At 44.9% G+C, this 17,381-nt stretch overlaps 1 protein-coding gene across 1 annotated transcript in view; it reads right to left on the reverse strand.

Annotated features, from left to right (window-relative positions):
* The window catches only part of LOC134341132 (ribonuclease T2-like), a 31,338-nt gene extending 21,672 nt beyond the window's left edge, over window positions 1-9,666 (reverse strand). The window contains exons 1-2 of the mRNA XM_063038905.1: window positions 9,564-9,666; window positions 1,623-1,692 (exon numbers count right to left, since the gene is read on the reverse strand). Of these exons, the coding sequence (XP_062894975.1) occupies window positions 1,623-1,692; window positions 9,564-9,616 (123 nt within the window). The 5' untranslated portion in view covers window positions 9,617-9,666. The remainder of the gene's footprint in view (window positions 1-1,622; window positions 1,693-9,563) is intronic.
* Window positions 9,667-17,381: the final 7,715 nt, after the last annotated feature.

The following is a 17,381-nucleotide window of genomic DNA, read 5'->3' on the forward strand; positions in this document are numbered from 1 at the left end:
AACACCAAGGCCAGGAAAACAGCACTTCATCAGAAAAACAGGTCTGGTGGCCATTCTAGTTCATGCCAACCTGGTCCTTCCATATCCCTCCTATCCATCTAAACTTCTCTTAAGTGTTACAATTGAACTTCCATCTACCACTTCCGGTGGCTGCCCGTTCCCACTTGCACCACCCTCTGGTGAAGAAATTAATTCTCAGATTCCTGCTAAATATTTCACCTTTCACCTAAACCGAAGTAGTGTATCCAGTGTTGAGGAAGGAGTGCAATGGCGTGAGGTATGTTGCAGCTCTATAAAACTCTGGTGTGACTGTGCTCAGTAAGACCTTTAGTCAGGCTCTTGACAAGGTTCCTCATGGTAGGCTGATCCAGAAGGTTAAGATGCACAGAGACTTGTTCGTTTGGATTTGAAACTGGTTTGCCCACAGCAATTGCAGGGTAGTGATGGAGGCTGTTATTCTGCTGGAGGTCCTGACCAGTGGAATTGCAGATTCCAGCAGAGTCCCAGCAGAGGCACAACCCTCCCCATTATCAAAGACACCTTCAAGAGACAATGCCTGAAGGAGACTCAAGAGGCTTCGGCGAGCAGAGGCTAAGGATGAGCCTGCTCCCAGTGAGGTAAGGCCGGGTAAGCTCCTGTAAGTTCCTTTTATCACCATTTATTTTACAATCTGTGGTCATTTTATGTCTTTGCACTATATAAAAACAGAAAATTTCACATCATGTAAAACTATAATAATAAAGCTGATTCAATTTCTGGGGCCTCTGTTACTTGTGATGTGCAGAAATGACTTGGATGAAAATGTAGGTGAGTGGGTCAGTAAGTTTGCAGATATCAAAAAGATTGCTGGAGTTGTGGACAGTGTCGTGAGCCATCAAAGGATACAACAGAATATAGATCATTTGCAGATATGGGCAGAAAAATGGCAGATGGAGTTTAATCTGAGCAAGTGTGAGGTGTTTTTCCTGGGGAGGTCAAACGCCAAGGGAAATCCAGTTAAGATCAAGACCGTTGACTGTACTCATGTACAGAGGGATCTCAGAGTCTTCACTTAACAGTGGTCATGCCAGTAAACAGGTGGCTAAGCTGGCATATGGCATTGATCAGGGTATTGAGTTTGGGTCAGGAAGTTATGCTGCAGCAATATAAACCCTTGCTTGGGCAGCACACAGTATTGAGTGCAATTCTATTGACCTCAATACAAGGAGGATGTGAAGGCTTTGGAGGGGGTGCAGAGCGGTTTTCTAGGATGCTGCTTGGATTAGCAGCTAGGAGCTTGGACATACTCAGTTTGCTTTCTCTGGTGAGTTGGAGGCTGATAGAAGGTTATAAAATTGTGAGAGGCATAGACAGGGTAGTTGTCAATTACACGAGGGCATGCATAAAGGTGAGGGGGGCAATTACTCACTTCTCCAAGTGAGATGCCATCCGTCATTTCTTGGCCCACTTTCCCAGTTGATCTAGTTCCTGTTGTAACTTTAGACAAAGTTCTTCACTGTCTGCTACATCACCAACATTTTCATCCAACTTGTCTGTCTCGTACACTGATCTCTACAACAGCCACTGTTTGCAGGCGCTCACTGTTCAGACACTCAGATTTGTACACAAATGATTCCACTTACCTGACAGACGTTTGGAGGCCACTGCACTGCCAGAATATTATCCGACTGCTTCTGGAACAGGTTGGAAATTCTGTAAAACCAGATTGAAACGTTACTGGATCTGTGAGCTGGCTGCACGAGGAAGTGCTGGTAGATAGAACAACAGTTTATCATCACCACTGCTAGAACTGGCATTCACCAGCGCTGATGTGGGTCCTCTGCAAAGGACTCGTACTCAGTAACCCAGAGATGGAACTGGGGCTGCTTTGTCATTGTATCACTGAGGTACAGTGTAAGCTTGACAGATCATTTCAAAACATAGCATACTGAGGCAGTAACAGAACGCAGAATGAAGTAGATCATCCACAGAGAAAGTGCAGCGCAGTAGACAATGTCAAAGGGAAGGGACGAGGTGCAGGTGGGAGTACAATCCAAACTGGCAGGAGAGATAGTGAAATATTTACATTCTCAATGAGTGCAGGAAGCAGGAATACAGATATCAGTGTACTGGGAAGTGCTGAGGAAGAGGCTGGATGGGACTGAAAATAGGACAGCTCCATGTAAGCGCTGAAGAGCCATCCTTACCTCGGGTTCACACGACTTCCCACAATGGTATCTGTGACCGCAACTGTATCAGTGACAGGTAATCAACTCCCTCACTCAGTCCCTCAGCGATTCCCTCTCCTCCAGCACCCTGTATCCGTCATAACCACGATTCAGCAGAGCAGTGGATTCCGCAATTGCGCTCATGAATATGCACCTGTCAGCCAATTATTTCACTGTGATGATATTTAACTCCATTCTTTTCACCGCATTTCGCTGCTTGCGTGCCTTCGGCCTTGCCTGAGAAACTGGACTGTTGAGTCAAATGATGCCGAAGACTGGAAGTATTAATTTAATATTTAGTTATTTTCTTCAGCCACAGTATTGCTTCACTTTCCATTTGAGAGTTTTAGTTAACGGCCCTGTTTGGCCAAGCATTTATTGTTTTCCTTTGCCTACAAATCTATTCACATTAAAGCCTGTGAACTATTGACTGGTTTCAGTGCATCTCTCTCTGCACTTGGGTCATATCTGAACAGTGACAGTATCTCCACTAATACAATAGGAACGTTCAGGAGCCTTTTGCCAGCCACATGAACAGGCAGAATACTGAGGGATACAGATGGAACTGGATTTACTCTGTGCTTGGCACAGATCTGGTGCGCTGAAGGGCCTGTTCCTGTACTGTATTGTTCTACCTCTCCACTTCTCCTGTGCTGCTATGTCGAGAGATCTGCATAGACCTGAAGAACATCTCAAGGACAGATCTGCCCATGGGCTTGAGGCTACCCCGACGGTGTCACTACTGCAGGAAGGTATTCCAACAGATTGGGAACTGCTGGCAAGGTCGCCAATGGAAATGCAATGAAATATGGGAATGAGCATGAGGCTAGAATTAGAGCAGCAAGTTTCAAACAGGAAACGGTCAGGACAGGGAGATTTGTGGAGAATTTTAGAAGTCCAGAGCAGGTATCTCAGAGCAGGTTTGGATCAATGGGTGGACAAAACCCAGAACAACTTAGTAAATGGCCAGATGTGGCCTACAAATTACAAAGAAAGACAGAAAAGTATGCCAAAAGGGCAATGTTACAATAGTCACAGGGGATTTCAACATGCAGGTAGATTGGGAAAATCAGATTGGTGCTGTATTCCAGGGGGATGAATTTTTCATAAGTGTTTAGAAGATGGCTTTTTAGAGCAGATTGTGGTTGAGCCCACAAGGGGATCAGCTATTGGGTGTTGTGCAAGGAACCAGAATTGATTGGAGAGCTGAAGGTAGAAGAACACTGAGGGAAAAGTGATCATAACACGATTGAATTCACCCTGAAATTTGAGAAGGAGAACCCAAAGTCAGATGCATCAGTATTGCAGTGGAGTAAAGGAAATTACAAAGGCATGAGAGAGGAGATGGTCAGAATTGATTGGAAAAGAACACTGGCAGGGATGATGGCAGAGTAGCAATGGCTGGAATACCTGGAAGGAATTTGGAAGGCACAGGACATATACATGCTAACAAGGAAGAAGGATTCTAAAGGAAAGATGTCACAACTGTGGCTGAAAAGAGAAGTCAAAGCCAACATAAAAGCCAAAGAGAGGGCAGAAAATAGAGCAAAAATTAGAGGGAACTTAGCGGATCGGGAAGCTTTTAAAAGCCAATAGAAGGCAACTAAAAGAGCCGTTAGAAAAAGAATATCTTCATTGTCATTGTTGTGGAGCAATGAAACACAGTTTAGCAGCTCAACGTTTTGCAGCATAACAAAGAATATATACATAAAATAAACTCTAAAACCTCAGGAATGCAGTCCAAAATTAATATATGGATGGGGGGATAGGACTATTGCACACCTGCCATTCCTGGAATGTGATGCATTTAGCTGCCGCCGTCTTAGGAGGGGGGCAGGAGAAGGGAAGGGGGTGTTATACATTTCACTGCTTGTGGGTAGAAGCTGTTAAGGAGTCTCTTTGTTTTCGTCCTTAATGCTCTGTATCTCTTCCCAGAAGGTAGAGGGGAAAACAGGTGATGTCCAGGATGAGTGGGATCCTTTGAAATACAAGTAGCCTTCTTTTGAAGTCTGCCAGTATAAATGTCTCTGAGGGAGGGTAATGTTGTGCCAATAACCCGCTCTGCTACCCTCACCACCCGCTGCAAGTCCTTCCTGTTCTGTTCTGTTCTGTGAAGCTGGCAAACCACACTGCACAGCAATACGTCAGGAGGCTCTCTATAGTTGTCTGATAGAAGTTGATCAGCAGGTGATGAGGGAGGAGAGCGTGCTTTAGCTTCCTTAGGAAGTAGAGCCTCTGTTGGGCCTTCCCCACCTGATAAGAGATGTGGGCAGTCCAGGTGAGGTCAGCCGAGATGTGGACGCCGAGGAAGGCAAGCTAGCCAATAATATTAAAGAGAATATCAAAAATTTCTTCAGATACCTTAAGTATAAAAGACAGATGAGTGGATATCAGACCACTGGAAAATGATGCTGGAGAATAGTAACGGGGGACAACAAAATGGCGGATGAACTAAATAAGTATTTTGCGTCAGTCTTCACTGTGGAAGACATTAGCAGTGTGATGGAAGTTCAAGGTATTAGGGATCAGAAAGTCTGTAAATTTACCATAACTAGAGAGAAGATTCTTAGAGATGATTGCGCTTGAATCTGAGCAGGACCAAATTTCTTGTGGGCAGATTTACTAGAGCTATTGGGAGTGGTTTAACTAATATGGCCGGGAGATAGGAACCAAGATGATAGAGCTGAGGATGAGCCAGCAGGTTTACAAGTAGATGATGGGGGTAACATGAATGTAAGGAAGGACAAGTCAATAATTGGGTAGAAGTGCAGACAAAGCAAAGAGTTAACTTGTACCAAAGAGGCAAAATTCAAAAGTATGAAGAATGCATGACTTAAGGTGCTGAACTGAAATGTGCACAGCATTCGGAATAAGATGGGTGGACTCGTGGCGCATTTAGAGATTGGTGTGTATGACATGTGGGCATCACTGAGTTGTGGCTGAAAGAAAGCCATAGTTGGGAGCTTAACATCACAGGATATACACTGCATCTAAAAGAGAGGCCGGAAGGCAGAGGCAGTGATGTGGCCTTGTTGGTAAGAGATGGAAGTACATCTTCAGAAAGAGGTGACATAGGGTCAGAGAATGTTGAATCTTTGTGGATGGAGTTAAGAAATTGCAAGGGTAAAAAAAAATCATTATGAGACTCTTATGTAGGCCTCCAAATAGTAGCCAAGACGTGGGGTTGAGATTGCAAAGGGAGCTCGAAAAGGCATGTAATAAGGGTAATGACACAATTATAGTGGGGGGACTTCAGTATGCAAGGGGACTGGGGAAATCAGCTTGGTGTCAGATCGTAAGAGAGGGAATTTGTTGTGTGCCTACGAGATGGCTTTTTAGAGCAGCTTGTGCTTGAGCCTGCTTGGGGAAAGGCCATCTTTATGTTAAGCTCCCTGATAAGACCTGGGTGTTCTGCACTAACCCAGGTCTTATTAGGGAGCTTAACATAAAATAAACCCTTAGGAGGCAGTGATTATAATATGATTGCCTTCGTACATCAACCTGACAGGGAGAAGCATAAGTCACATGTATCAGAATCAGAATCAGGTTTATTATCACGGGGTTTATTAGTACCCAACATGGAGCTGACTAGACTTACAACTCTCTGAAGTTCTTTTGGTCCTGAGCAGTAACCCCACCATACCAGACAGTGATGCAGCCTGTCAGAATGCTCTCTACAGTACATCTATAGATGCTTTTGAGTGTAATTGTTGACATGCCAAATCTCTTCAAACTCCTAGTGAAGGATAGCCACTGTCTTGCTTTCTTTATAACTGCATCGGTGTGTTGGGACCAGGTTAGATCCTCAGAGATCTTGACACCCAGGAAGTTGAAACTGCTCACTCTCTCCACTTCTGATCCCTCTATGAGGATTGGTATGTGTTCCTTCATCTTACCCTTCCTGAAGTCCACAATCAGCTCTTTCGCCTTACTGACGTTGAGTGCAAGTTTGTTGCTGCGACACCTCTCCACTAGTTGGCGTACTTTGCTTCAGTATTACAATGGAATAAAGGGAATTACAGAGGCATGAGAGGGGAACTTACCCAGGTGGATTGGAGGAGTATACTGGCGGGGGTGATGGCACAGCAGAGATGGCTGAAGTTTCTAGGTATAATTCACAAAGTGCAGGATAGATATGTTCCACAGAAGTAGTTACATAGAAAACATAGAAAATAGGTGCAGGAGTAGTCCATTCGGCCCTTCAAGCCTGCACCGCCATTTACTATGATCATGGCTGATCATCCAACTCAGAACCCTGCACCAGCCTTCCCTCCATACCCCCTGACCCCCATAGCCACAAGGGCCATATCTAACTGCCTCTTAAATATAACCAATGAACTGGCCTCAACTGTTTCCTGTGGTAGAGAATTCCACAGATTCACCACTCTCTGTGTGAAGAAGTTTTTCCTAATCTCAGTCCTAAAAGGCTTCCCCCTTATCCTCAAACTGTGACCCCTCGTTCTGGACTTCCCCAACATCAGGAACAATCTTTCTGCATCTAGCCTGTCCAATCCCTTTAGGATTTTATACGTTTCAATCAGATCCCCCCTCAATCTTCTAAATTCCAACGAGTACAAGCCTAGTTCATCCAGTCTTTCTTCATATGAAAGTCCTGCCATCCCAGGAATCAATCTGGTGAACCTTCTTTGTACTCCCTCTGTGGCAAGGATGTCTTTCCTCAGATTAGGGGACCAAAACTGCACACAATACTCCAGGTGTGGTCTCACCAAGGCCTTGTACAACTGCAGTAGTACCACCCTGCTCCTGTACTCGAATCCTCTTGCTATAAATGCCAGCATACCATTCGCCTTTTTCACCGCCTGCTGTACCTGCATGCCCACTTTCAATGACTGGTGTATAATGACACCCAGGTCTCGTTGCACCTCCCCTTTTCCTAATCGGCCACCATTCAGATAATAATCTGTTTTCCTATTTTTGCCACCAAAGTGGATAACTTCACATTTATCCACATTAAATTGCATCTGCCATGAATTTGCCCACTCACCCAACCTATCCAAGTCACCCTGCATCCTCTTACCATCCTCCTCACAGCTAACACTGCCGCCCAGCTTCGTGTCATCCGCAAACTTGGAGATGCTGCATTTAATTCCCTCATCCAAGTCATTAATATATATTGTAAACAACTGGGGTCCCAGCACTGAGCCTTGCGGTATCCCACTAGTCACTAGTTGTTCTCAAGTGACAGGGCAAGGCAACCATGGCTGACAAAGGAAGTTAAGGACTGCATAAAAGCCAAGGAAAGGGCAAATATGGTAGCAAAAGTGAGTGGGAAGCTCATTGATTGGGAAATTTTTAAAATCCAATAAAAGGCAACTAAAAGAGCTATAAGAAGTGAAAAGATGGAACATGAGGGCAAACTAGTAAATAATATAAAACAGGATACCAAAAGTTTTTTCAGTTATATGAAGAGTAAAAGGAGGTGAGATTTTATATTGGACTGCTGGAAAATGATGCTGGTGAGGTAGTAATGGGGGACAATGAAACAGCAGATGAACTTAATGAGAACTTTGCATCTGACTTCAATGTGGAAGACACGAGCAGTATTCCAGAGGTCTGTGAGTGTCAGGGAGCAGGAGTGAGGGCCATTGCTATTACAAAGGAAAATGAACTAGGCAAACTTGAAGGCCTTAAGGTGGATAAGCCACCGGGACCAGATGGACTACATCCCAGAGTCCTAAGAGAGGTTGCTGAAGAGATAACAGATGCATTGGTCATGATCTTTCAAGAATCACTTGATTCTGTCATGGTCCTGGAGGACTGGAAGATTGCAAGTGTCACTCCACTCTTTAAGAAGGGAGAAGGGAGAAGGGAGAAAGGAAATTATAGGCCAGTTAGTCTAACCTCAGTGGTTGGGGAAGTGTTGGAGTCTATTATTAAGGATGAGGTTCTGAGGCACTTGGAGACTAATGATAAAATAAGTCACAGTGGGTATGGTTTCTGTAAGGGGAAATCTTGCCTGACAAATCTGTTAGAGTTCTTCAAGGAAGTAACAAGGTGGACAGAGAAGAGGCAGTGGACTAGATTTTCAGAAGGTCTTTGATAAAGTACCACTGTTGAGGCTGCTTAACAAGGTAAAATTCTATGATATTACAGGAAAGATACTGTCATGGATAGTGGAATGGTTGACAGGGAAGAGGCAGCAAATGGGAAAACAAGGGGCCTTTTCTGGTTGGCTGCCAGTGACTAGTGGTATTCCTCAGGGGTCAGTGTTGGGACCACAGCTTTTCACATTGTTTGTCAATGGTTTAGATAATGGAATTGTTGGCTTTTTGGCAAAGTTTGAAGATGATATGAAGATAGGTGGAGGGGTAGGTAGTGCTGAGGAAGCAATGTGATTGCAGCAGCAAAAAAGTGACTAATGGAAAATAGTAAAACACTTAAAATTAATTTACAACCTAACAAATTAACCGTGCTGTTTGGAATAATTCCTCAAAATATCCATGGTATCTCTGTGTCTGACCAACATGTTATTGCATTTGCTACATTGATAGCTAGGAGGGCCGTTTTGTAGAAGTGGAGGGATACATCAGCTCCTACCTTGTCTCATGACTCTGGGCACGTATTCAGTAGAATTCAGAAGAATGAGGGGGTGATCTGATTGAAACCTATCGAATGGTGAAAGGCCTTGATAGAGTGGATGTGGAGAGGATGTTTCATTTGATGGGGGAGTCTAAGATCAGAGGACACAGCCTCAGAATAGAGAGGCGCTCTTTCAGAATAGCGATGAGGAGGAATTTCTTCAGCCGGAATGGAGAATCTGTGGAATTCTTTGCCACAGGCAGCTATGGAGGCCAAGCCTTTATGTATATTAAGGCAGAGGTCGACAGATTCTTGATTGCTCAGGGTATGAAGGGATACAGGAAGAAGGCAGAAGATTGGGGCAGAGAGGAAAATTGGATAAGCCATGATAAAATGGTGGAGGAGACTTGATGGGCCAAATGGCCCAATTCTGTTCCTATACCTTGTAGTCTCATGGTATAGCAACTGATCTGCCCAAAACCACAACCCCTTAACACAATGTGGAAACCAACCTCCCCTCCGTGGATTCTTTTTACACTTCCCACTATCTCCAGAAAGCAGCAAGAATCATTAAAGATACCTTCCAAGCCAGTCATTCTCTCTTCTCCCAACGTCCATCCAGCAAAAGCTCTTGTATGATAAAGATGAGCTTCCACCTGATATCAATTTCATCTCTTTAGCTCACAATCCAGCACGTCACGGGTCTTGCACCGTATTGTCTGCTTGTACTGCACTTTCTCTGTAATTGTTACACTATATTCTGCATTCTGATGCTGCTTACCTCTGTGTAGTCATGTAATTACTGATGATACTCACCGAAAGCCATCGGCTGCTGCCAGCACGATGAGTAGAAGGAGTGATAGAGCCATGGCACGGCAGAGGCAGTCACAGGCAAGTGAAGCTGCAATGTGCAGAGGGATGTCCTGGTTTTATACATCCTCAGGTAGGTCTGTAGGCTGTATGTCATGTGATCAGAAGGACCTGTGGTTATTCAGTCTTCCCATATAACACAGTCATAAACCACAAGTTCTCAAACATCAGAATGAAGCAGCAACTGCTGAAGGTGAAAGAAGCCCCTGATCTTACCACAGACACCAGTGTCTGCAGCAGAACAGGTCAATGATGAGAAGCAGTAAAACTGCAGATGATATGCACATTCACAGAAACATCATCTCTTAAATAGAACCACATAACATGCCTCGCCTGTGAGTGTTTCCAGTATTTTATGCTTCTATTTCTGATTTGCAGCATCTGCAACTTTTTGCTTTTTACTCTAGCTCCTGTTTCAGTTAATTCAGGGTGAGTAAGGATTCTTCACGTACCCTGTGTTAGCGTGAGTGAGAGAGAGGGCATCACCCGGGCCACGCTCTTTTCTCACTTTGCCATCAGGTAAAAGATACAACTGCCTTGACCTGCACCATTAGGTTCAAGAACAGTTATTACCTCTCAACCATCAGGCTCTTGAACAAATGGAGATACCTGCACTCATTCTCTTTCGGGTGTTCCCACAAATGACGGTCTCACTTTAAGGACTCTTTATCTTGTTATTGCATGCTTGTTATTTATTGCTATTTGTTTATATTTGCTTTTACATAGTTTGTTGTTCATTGATTCTGTTCACAATTAAAGTATGCCCACAGGAAAATGAATTGTATATGGTGACCCATATGTACTCTGATAATAATTTTTCTTTGAGCTTTAAAGAGACTGTGAGGAGGGATAGGCAATTGAGAGGGCAAAGCTGTAGTCAGTGGGATGGGTTGAAGTGTGTCAATTTTAACGCAGGAACAAGGGTGATGAACTGAGAGCATGCGTCAGTGCATGGAACCCTAATACCATGTGGTACCCATTACAGAGAGTCGCCTTTCACAAAGGAAGGAATGGTTGTTGTATGTTGTTTAGATGTTTCAAAATGGAGAGGGAGATATTGTGTGCAGTTTTGGTCACCTACTTGTAAGAAAGAGCTGAAAGAGTGCAGGGAAAATTTACAAGCATGTTGCTGGGTCTGGAGGATCACATCCACAAGGAAAGACTAGGTTAGAACTTTATTCTTTAGAATGTAGATTAAGAGGTGATTTGAGAGAGGAAAAGAATTGAGGGGTATAGATAGAGTAAATGCAAGCAGGCTTTTTCCACTGAGGTTGGGTGGGATGACAACCAGAGGTCATGTGTTAAAGGTGAAAGGTGAGAAATTTAAGGGCAACATGAGAAGAAACTTCTTCACTCAGAGAATCATGAAAATGTGGAATGAGCTGCCAGCACGTGGTCCATGCAAGCCTGATTTCAACATTTGAGAAGTTTGGATAGGTACATGGATAGTAGGAATATGGAGGTCTATGGTCCCAGTGCAATTTGTTGGACGTAGGCAGTTTAAATGGCTTTGGCGTGGACGAGATAGGCCGAATGGCAGAGAGTAATAGATTCTTGATTGGTCAGGGCATGAAGGGTTACGGGAAGAAGGCAGAAGATTGGGGCTGAGAAGAAAATTGGATCAACCATGATGAAATGGCAGAGCAAACTTGATGGGCCAAATGGCTTAATTCTGCTCCTATATCTTGTGGTCTTAAAAGTAAAAGTGATACTGAGGAACAGATCAGGAGTCAGAGTTTGGAAAGGTGAAAAAATAACAAGGCTTTTGTCATGGTGGACCCCAACTTCACTATTATTGAATGGCATCTTCATAGTTCAAAATGCTTGGAAGAGACAGAATTTGTGAGGTGTGTCCAGGAAAGATTCAAAGTACATTTATTATCAAAGTATGTGTGCAGTATGCAAGTCTGGGATTTGTCTTCCCCACAACAGCCACAAAACAAAGAAGACCATGGCATCCATTCAAAGAGGCACATCAACCAACAGAAACCAGAAGCACATAATGTGGACTCCCGAGTCCAATCCACAAACCGTGTTGATTAAACCTTGCACAAGACCATGGATTCCAGCATCATCCTCTGACAGCATCGAGGGAGAGAGAGACCTTTCGAACACAGGGGACTTCCTTTGGGAGCAGTGAGTGAGAGGAAGAGGAAGAGAGAGAGAGAGAGAGAGACAGAGAGAGAGAGGGAGACAGAGAGAGAGAGAGAGAGAGAGAGAGAGAGGGGAGGGAGAGGGAGAGGGAGGGAGAGGGAGAGGGAGGGAGAGGGAGGGAGAGGGAGAGGGAGGGAGAGTGAGAGGGAGAGGGAGGGAGAGTGAGAGGAAGAGGGAGAGAGAGAGGGAGAGAGAGAGGGAGAGAGAGAGGGAGAGAGGGAGAGGGAGAGAGAGAGAGGGAGAGAGAGAGAGAGGGAGAGAGGGAGACAGAGAGAGAGAGAGAGGGGGAGGGAGAGGGAGAGGGAGGGAGAGGGAGGGAGAGGGAGGGAGAGGAAGAGGGAGAGAGAGAGAGAGAGAGAGAGAGGGAGAGAGAGAGAGAGATACTGTCTGCAGACACTTCCCTCTGGCAGCAGCGAACGAGAGGCTGGTAGACGGTGTTGAGCACCCGCTTGCCTTTCCACACTCGTCTCGATGATTTCAATCTTCCTCGGTGCTTTAATTGGCGAGAAATGGAGTCGATCATGGGCTCACATGCCATCTCCAGGCTTCTTGGTCTCAAGACTACATGCTTCGCTGGAATCTTACAGACCCCTCCTGGAGACAGCAATGTGCAGATCGCTCAGTCTGCACACTACCAAACTGATAACACATCACCAAAATGTAGATTACAGGCTCCAACAGTAAGAGAACCACAATTGAAAGAAATAGAAGGTATCAAAGAGTGAAAAAGTAGTTTTGTGAACTGAATGGAGGATGTTGCCTTTGGTCATGTTGTTTGTTGGTGCCATCTTCTTCCTGATTCAAGGTGTAAATGTTCAGGCTAGAGAAAAGACCTGGATATGACGTAAGCAATGAACCAGGTCAGGTGTCAGACCTCACAGTGAGAGAGCATTTTGGAGAGAGTAACCACACTGCCTGACCTTTACCATAGCTTCGGACAGGGATAGGAGCAGACGGTATGGGAAAGTATTTAATTGGGGAGAGGGGGAATTATGATGCTATTGGGCAGGAACTGGGGAGCATAAATTGGGAACGGATGTACTCAGGGTAATGCACCACTGTAATGTAGAGGTCGTTGAGGCAAAACTTGTTTGGGGTCCTGGATTGGTCTGTCCCATTGAGGCAGGGAAAAGATAGCAGGGTGAAGGAACCATGGCTGACAAGAGATTCGGAACATCTAGTCAAGAGGAAGGAAGAGCTTACTTCAGGATAAGGAACCAACAGTTAGACAGGGCTCTTGAGAGTTACAAAGTAACCAGCAAGGCGCTAACGTATTTAGGAGAGCTAGATGGGGTCACAAGAAGTCCGTGGTGAGAGGGATAAAGGAAAATCCCAAGGCATTCAGCAGGTACTGTATGTGAAGAGCAGGAGGATGGCTAGGGTGAGGGTAGGACTGATTGGGGTTAGAAAAGGAATCATGTCATTAGTCACAGCAGATAAGGGAACTCCTTAAATGAAAATTTTAAAAATACTTTAGTTTTCACCAGTGAGAGGGAGTTTGTGACAACAATGTGAAAAAGGCTTATGTGCTTGAACATATCAACGTTAAGAAAGAGGATGTGCTGGATCTTTTGAAAAACATCAGGAAAGTTAAGTCCCCAGGGCCAGAAGTGATATATCCCTGTTTACTATGGGAAACAAGGGAAGAGAATTCTGTGCTGTTGTCGATGATCATTACATCCTCACTGGCCACAGGACACTTGGAGAGTGGCAATTGTTATTACTTTGTTCAAGAATTAGAATCAGATTTAATATCACCGGCATATGTCATGAAATTTGTTATCTTTGTGGCAGTAGTGAAACAAAATACATGATAAATAAATACAGGGAAAAAACTGAGTTACATTAAGTAGATATATCGATAAAGTAGTTGAGTAAAATTAAGTACTGCAAAAGAAGAAGAAGATTCAAAGCCGGGAGCCTTCACTCCGAAGTCCGGTGCTGATGCCACTATGCCACCAGCCAGACAGTAGTGCAAAAATCAGAAATAAAAAAGTAGTGAGGTAGTGTTCACAGGTTCAACGTCCATTTAGGAATCGGATGGCAGAGGGGAAGAAGTTGTTACTGAATCGCTGAGTGTGTGCCTTCAAGGCTTCTGAATGTCCTTTCCGACAGTAACAGTGGGAAGAGGGCATGCCCTGGGTGATGGGGATCCTTAATGATAGCACTTCAAAAAGGCACTGCTCCTTGAAGATGTCTCAGATATTATGGAGGCTGGTACCCATGACAGAGATGACTGTATCCTATCGATGTCCTGTTGTAACCTTTGACAACTCTCCAGAGTATCCACAGCATTCCCAACCTTAGAGTCATCAAGAAATTTACTAACCCACCTTTCCACTTCTCCATCCAATTCTGGATCCACAAAGCAAAGTCTCCTTGGATCCCATGACTCCTTACTTTCTGAAGGAGCCTTGCATGGGGAGGCATATCAAATGCCTTACTGAAATCCATATACACTACATCCACTGCTCAACCTTCATCCATGTGTTTTGTTACATCCCATTTACTTCAGCTTGCTTTTTATTTTTTTCTCAGCTTAAGGTGGTAAAACTTGAGGTATGGGCTCAGCAAAGCCACTCATTTCTCAGTTGCTAGGAACTTTCGGGCTATTCTAGTGGTGTCGAATATTGTGGCTTTCTGGAGATTTACATAAATATTGCTGTGTAGACTTTGGCACTCTGCTCCATCTAGTGGAATTAGTCCTTACTCTTAATAATTTCTCCTTTGGCTCCTCCCACTTCTTCCAAACTAAAGGTGTAGCTATGGGCACCCGTATGGGTCCCAGCTATGCCTGCCTTTTTGTTGGCTTTGTGGAACAATCTATGTTCCGTGCCTATTCTGGTATCTGTCCCCCACTTTTCCTTCACTACATCGAGGACTGCATTGGCGCTGCTTCCTGCACGCATGCTGAGCTCATTGACTTCATTAACTTTGCCTCCAACTTTCACCCCGCCCTCAAGTTTACCTGGTCCATTTCTGACACCTCCCTCCCCTTTCTAGATCTTTCTGTCTCTATTTCTGGAGACAGCTTATCCACTGATGTCTACTATAAACCTACTGACTCTCACAGCTATCTGGACTATTCATCTTCCCACCCTGTCTCTTGCAAAAATGCCATCCCCTTCTCGCAATTCCTCCGTCTCCGCTGCGTCTGCTCTCAGGATGAGGCTTTTCATTCTAGGACGAGGGAGATGTCTTCCTTTTTTAAAGAAAGGGGCTTCCCTTCCTCCACCATCAACTCTGCTCTCAAACGCATCTCCCCCATTTCACGCACATCTGCTCTCACTCCATCCTCCCGCCACCCCACTAGGAATAGGGTTCCCCTTGTCCTCACCTACCACCCCACCAACCTCTGGGTCCAACATATTATCCTCCGTAACTTCCGCCACCTCCAACGGGATCCCACCACTAAGCACATCTTTCCCTCCCCCCCCCTGCATTCTGCAGGGATCGCTCCCTACGCGACTCCCTTGTCCATTCGTCCCCCCCATCTCTCCCCACTGATCTCCCTCCTGGCACTTATCCATGTAAGCGGAACAAGTGCTACACATGCCCTTACACTTCCTCCCTTACCACCATTCAGGGCCCCAGACAGTCCTTCCGGGTGAGGCAACACTTCACCTGTGAGTCGGCTGGGGTGATATACTGTGTCCGGTGCTCCCGATGCGACTTTTTATATATTGGCGAGACCCGACGCAGACTGGGAGACCGCTTTGCTGAACATCTACGCTCTGTCCGCCAGAGAAAGCAGGATCTCCCAGTGGCCACACATTTTAATTCTACATCCCATTCCCATTCTGACATGTCTATCCATGGTCTCCTCTACTGTAAAGATGAAGCCACACTCAGGTTGGAGGAACAACACCTTATATTCCGTCTGGGTAGCCTCCAACCTGATGGTATGAACATCGACTTCTCTAACTTCCGCTAAAGCCCCACCTCCCCCTCGTACCCCATCTGTTACTTATCTTTATACACACATTCTTTCTCTGACTCTCCTTTTTCTCCCTCTGTTCCTCTGAATATACCCCTTGCCCATCCTCTGGGTCCCCCCCCTTGTCTTTCTTCCCGGACCTCCTGTCCCATGATCCTCTCGTATCCCTTTTGCCAATCACCTGTCCAGCTCTTGGCTCCATCCCTCCCCCTCCTGTCTTCTCCTCTCATTTTGGATCTCCCCCTCCCCCTCCCACTTTCAAATCTCTTACTAGCTCTTCCTTCAGTTAGTCCTGATGAAGGGTCTCGGCCTGAAACGTCGACTGTACCTCTTCCTAGAGATGCTGCCTGGCCTGCTGCGTTCACCAGCAACTTTGATGTGTGTTGCTGTGTAGACCTGATTGTTTTAGGCTGTTGTGTAGTGACTTTGGGACAATGTATACCCTGACAAGTTCCATGGTCCTTCTATCTCCTCTTTTAATTCAGTATATTTATCATGTTTTTCACTGATTGATTTCTGTATATTACGTGGGTTTGGAATAGCTGTACCGATTAAGTAAGCTGTTCTTGCTTGGTTATCCTGTAATATTATATCATGGATTGTCCTATCTGTAATAATGGATCAGTCATAATATAATTCGTAGGACTCTGACATAAAACTGGATCAGGTTTGTATTTATAGCAAGGTATCAGTTTATATTTTAAAACAAGATTTTGGTGAATGATGTTTGCCGCTTGATTGGCCTGTGTAAGTAATCACACTGAGTTATTATTATTAACATTCATCCTTAATCCATGAGCTCTAGTTCTAGTCTCACCCAACCTCAGTGGAAAAAGCCTGCTTGCATTTACTCAGTCTATACCCCTCATAATCTTGTATTCCTGTATCTAATCTTCACTCATTCTACTCTCCAGGGAATAAAGTCCTGAGTGATTCAACCTTTCCCTATAATTCAAGTCAAATCACAGCAAAATCCTGGTAAATTTTCTCTGCACTCTTTCAATCTTATTGATGTCTTTCAGGTAGGCAGGTGACCAGAACTGCACACAATACTCCAAATTAGGCCAATGTCTTAAACAACTTCAACAGAACATCCCATCTCCTGTATTCAATAATCAGATTTATGAAGGCTAATATGCCAAACATATTTGCTCGTTCTATCTTTCTATTCCTGCCCTGACCAGCATGTGACACTACACGCTATCCAGAAATGACTACCTCTGAAGTCCTATTTTTTAGCTTCTTGCCGAGCTCCCCATACTCACTGCACATGACAGCTTCCCACTTTCTACTTGTATAGTTGTGCCAACATGCACCACAATCTTTGTATGCTCACCCTCTCCCTTGGGAATGTTCTGCATTCACTCTGAGACATCCTCGACCCTGGTACCCAGGCAGCAACACACTATGCGGTCTGTACCCCTATCACTGTGGCACTGCTTGACTTCGCCCGTCCCCGCTGAGCCTCAGAGCCACTGACTTGGCTGCTGTAGCTGTGCCCTGATAATCATCTCTGCAGTGGCATCCAAAGGTGAGGAGCTGTTGCTGAGGGGAACGGCTACGGGGGAATCCTGCACCCATAGTCATAGTCATAGTCATACTTTATTGATCCCGGGGGAAATTGGTTTTCGCTACAGTTGCACCATAAATAATAAATAGTAATAGAACCATAA

The sequence above is a fragment of the Mobula hypostoma genome, assembly GCF_963921235.1.
Source record: "Mobula hypostoma chromosome 5 unlocalized genomic scaffold, sMobHyp1.1 SUPER_5_unloc_5, whole genome shotgun sequence".
In the NCBI taxonomy this organism is placed as follows: domain Eukaryota; kingdom Metazoa; phylum Chordata; class Chondrichthyes; order Myliobatiformes; family Myliobatidae; genus Mobula; species Mobula hypostoma.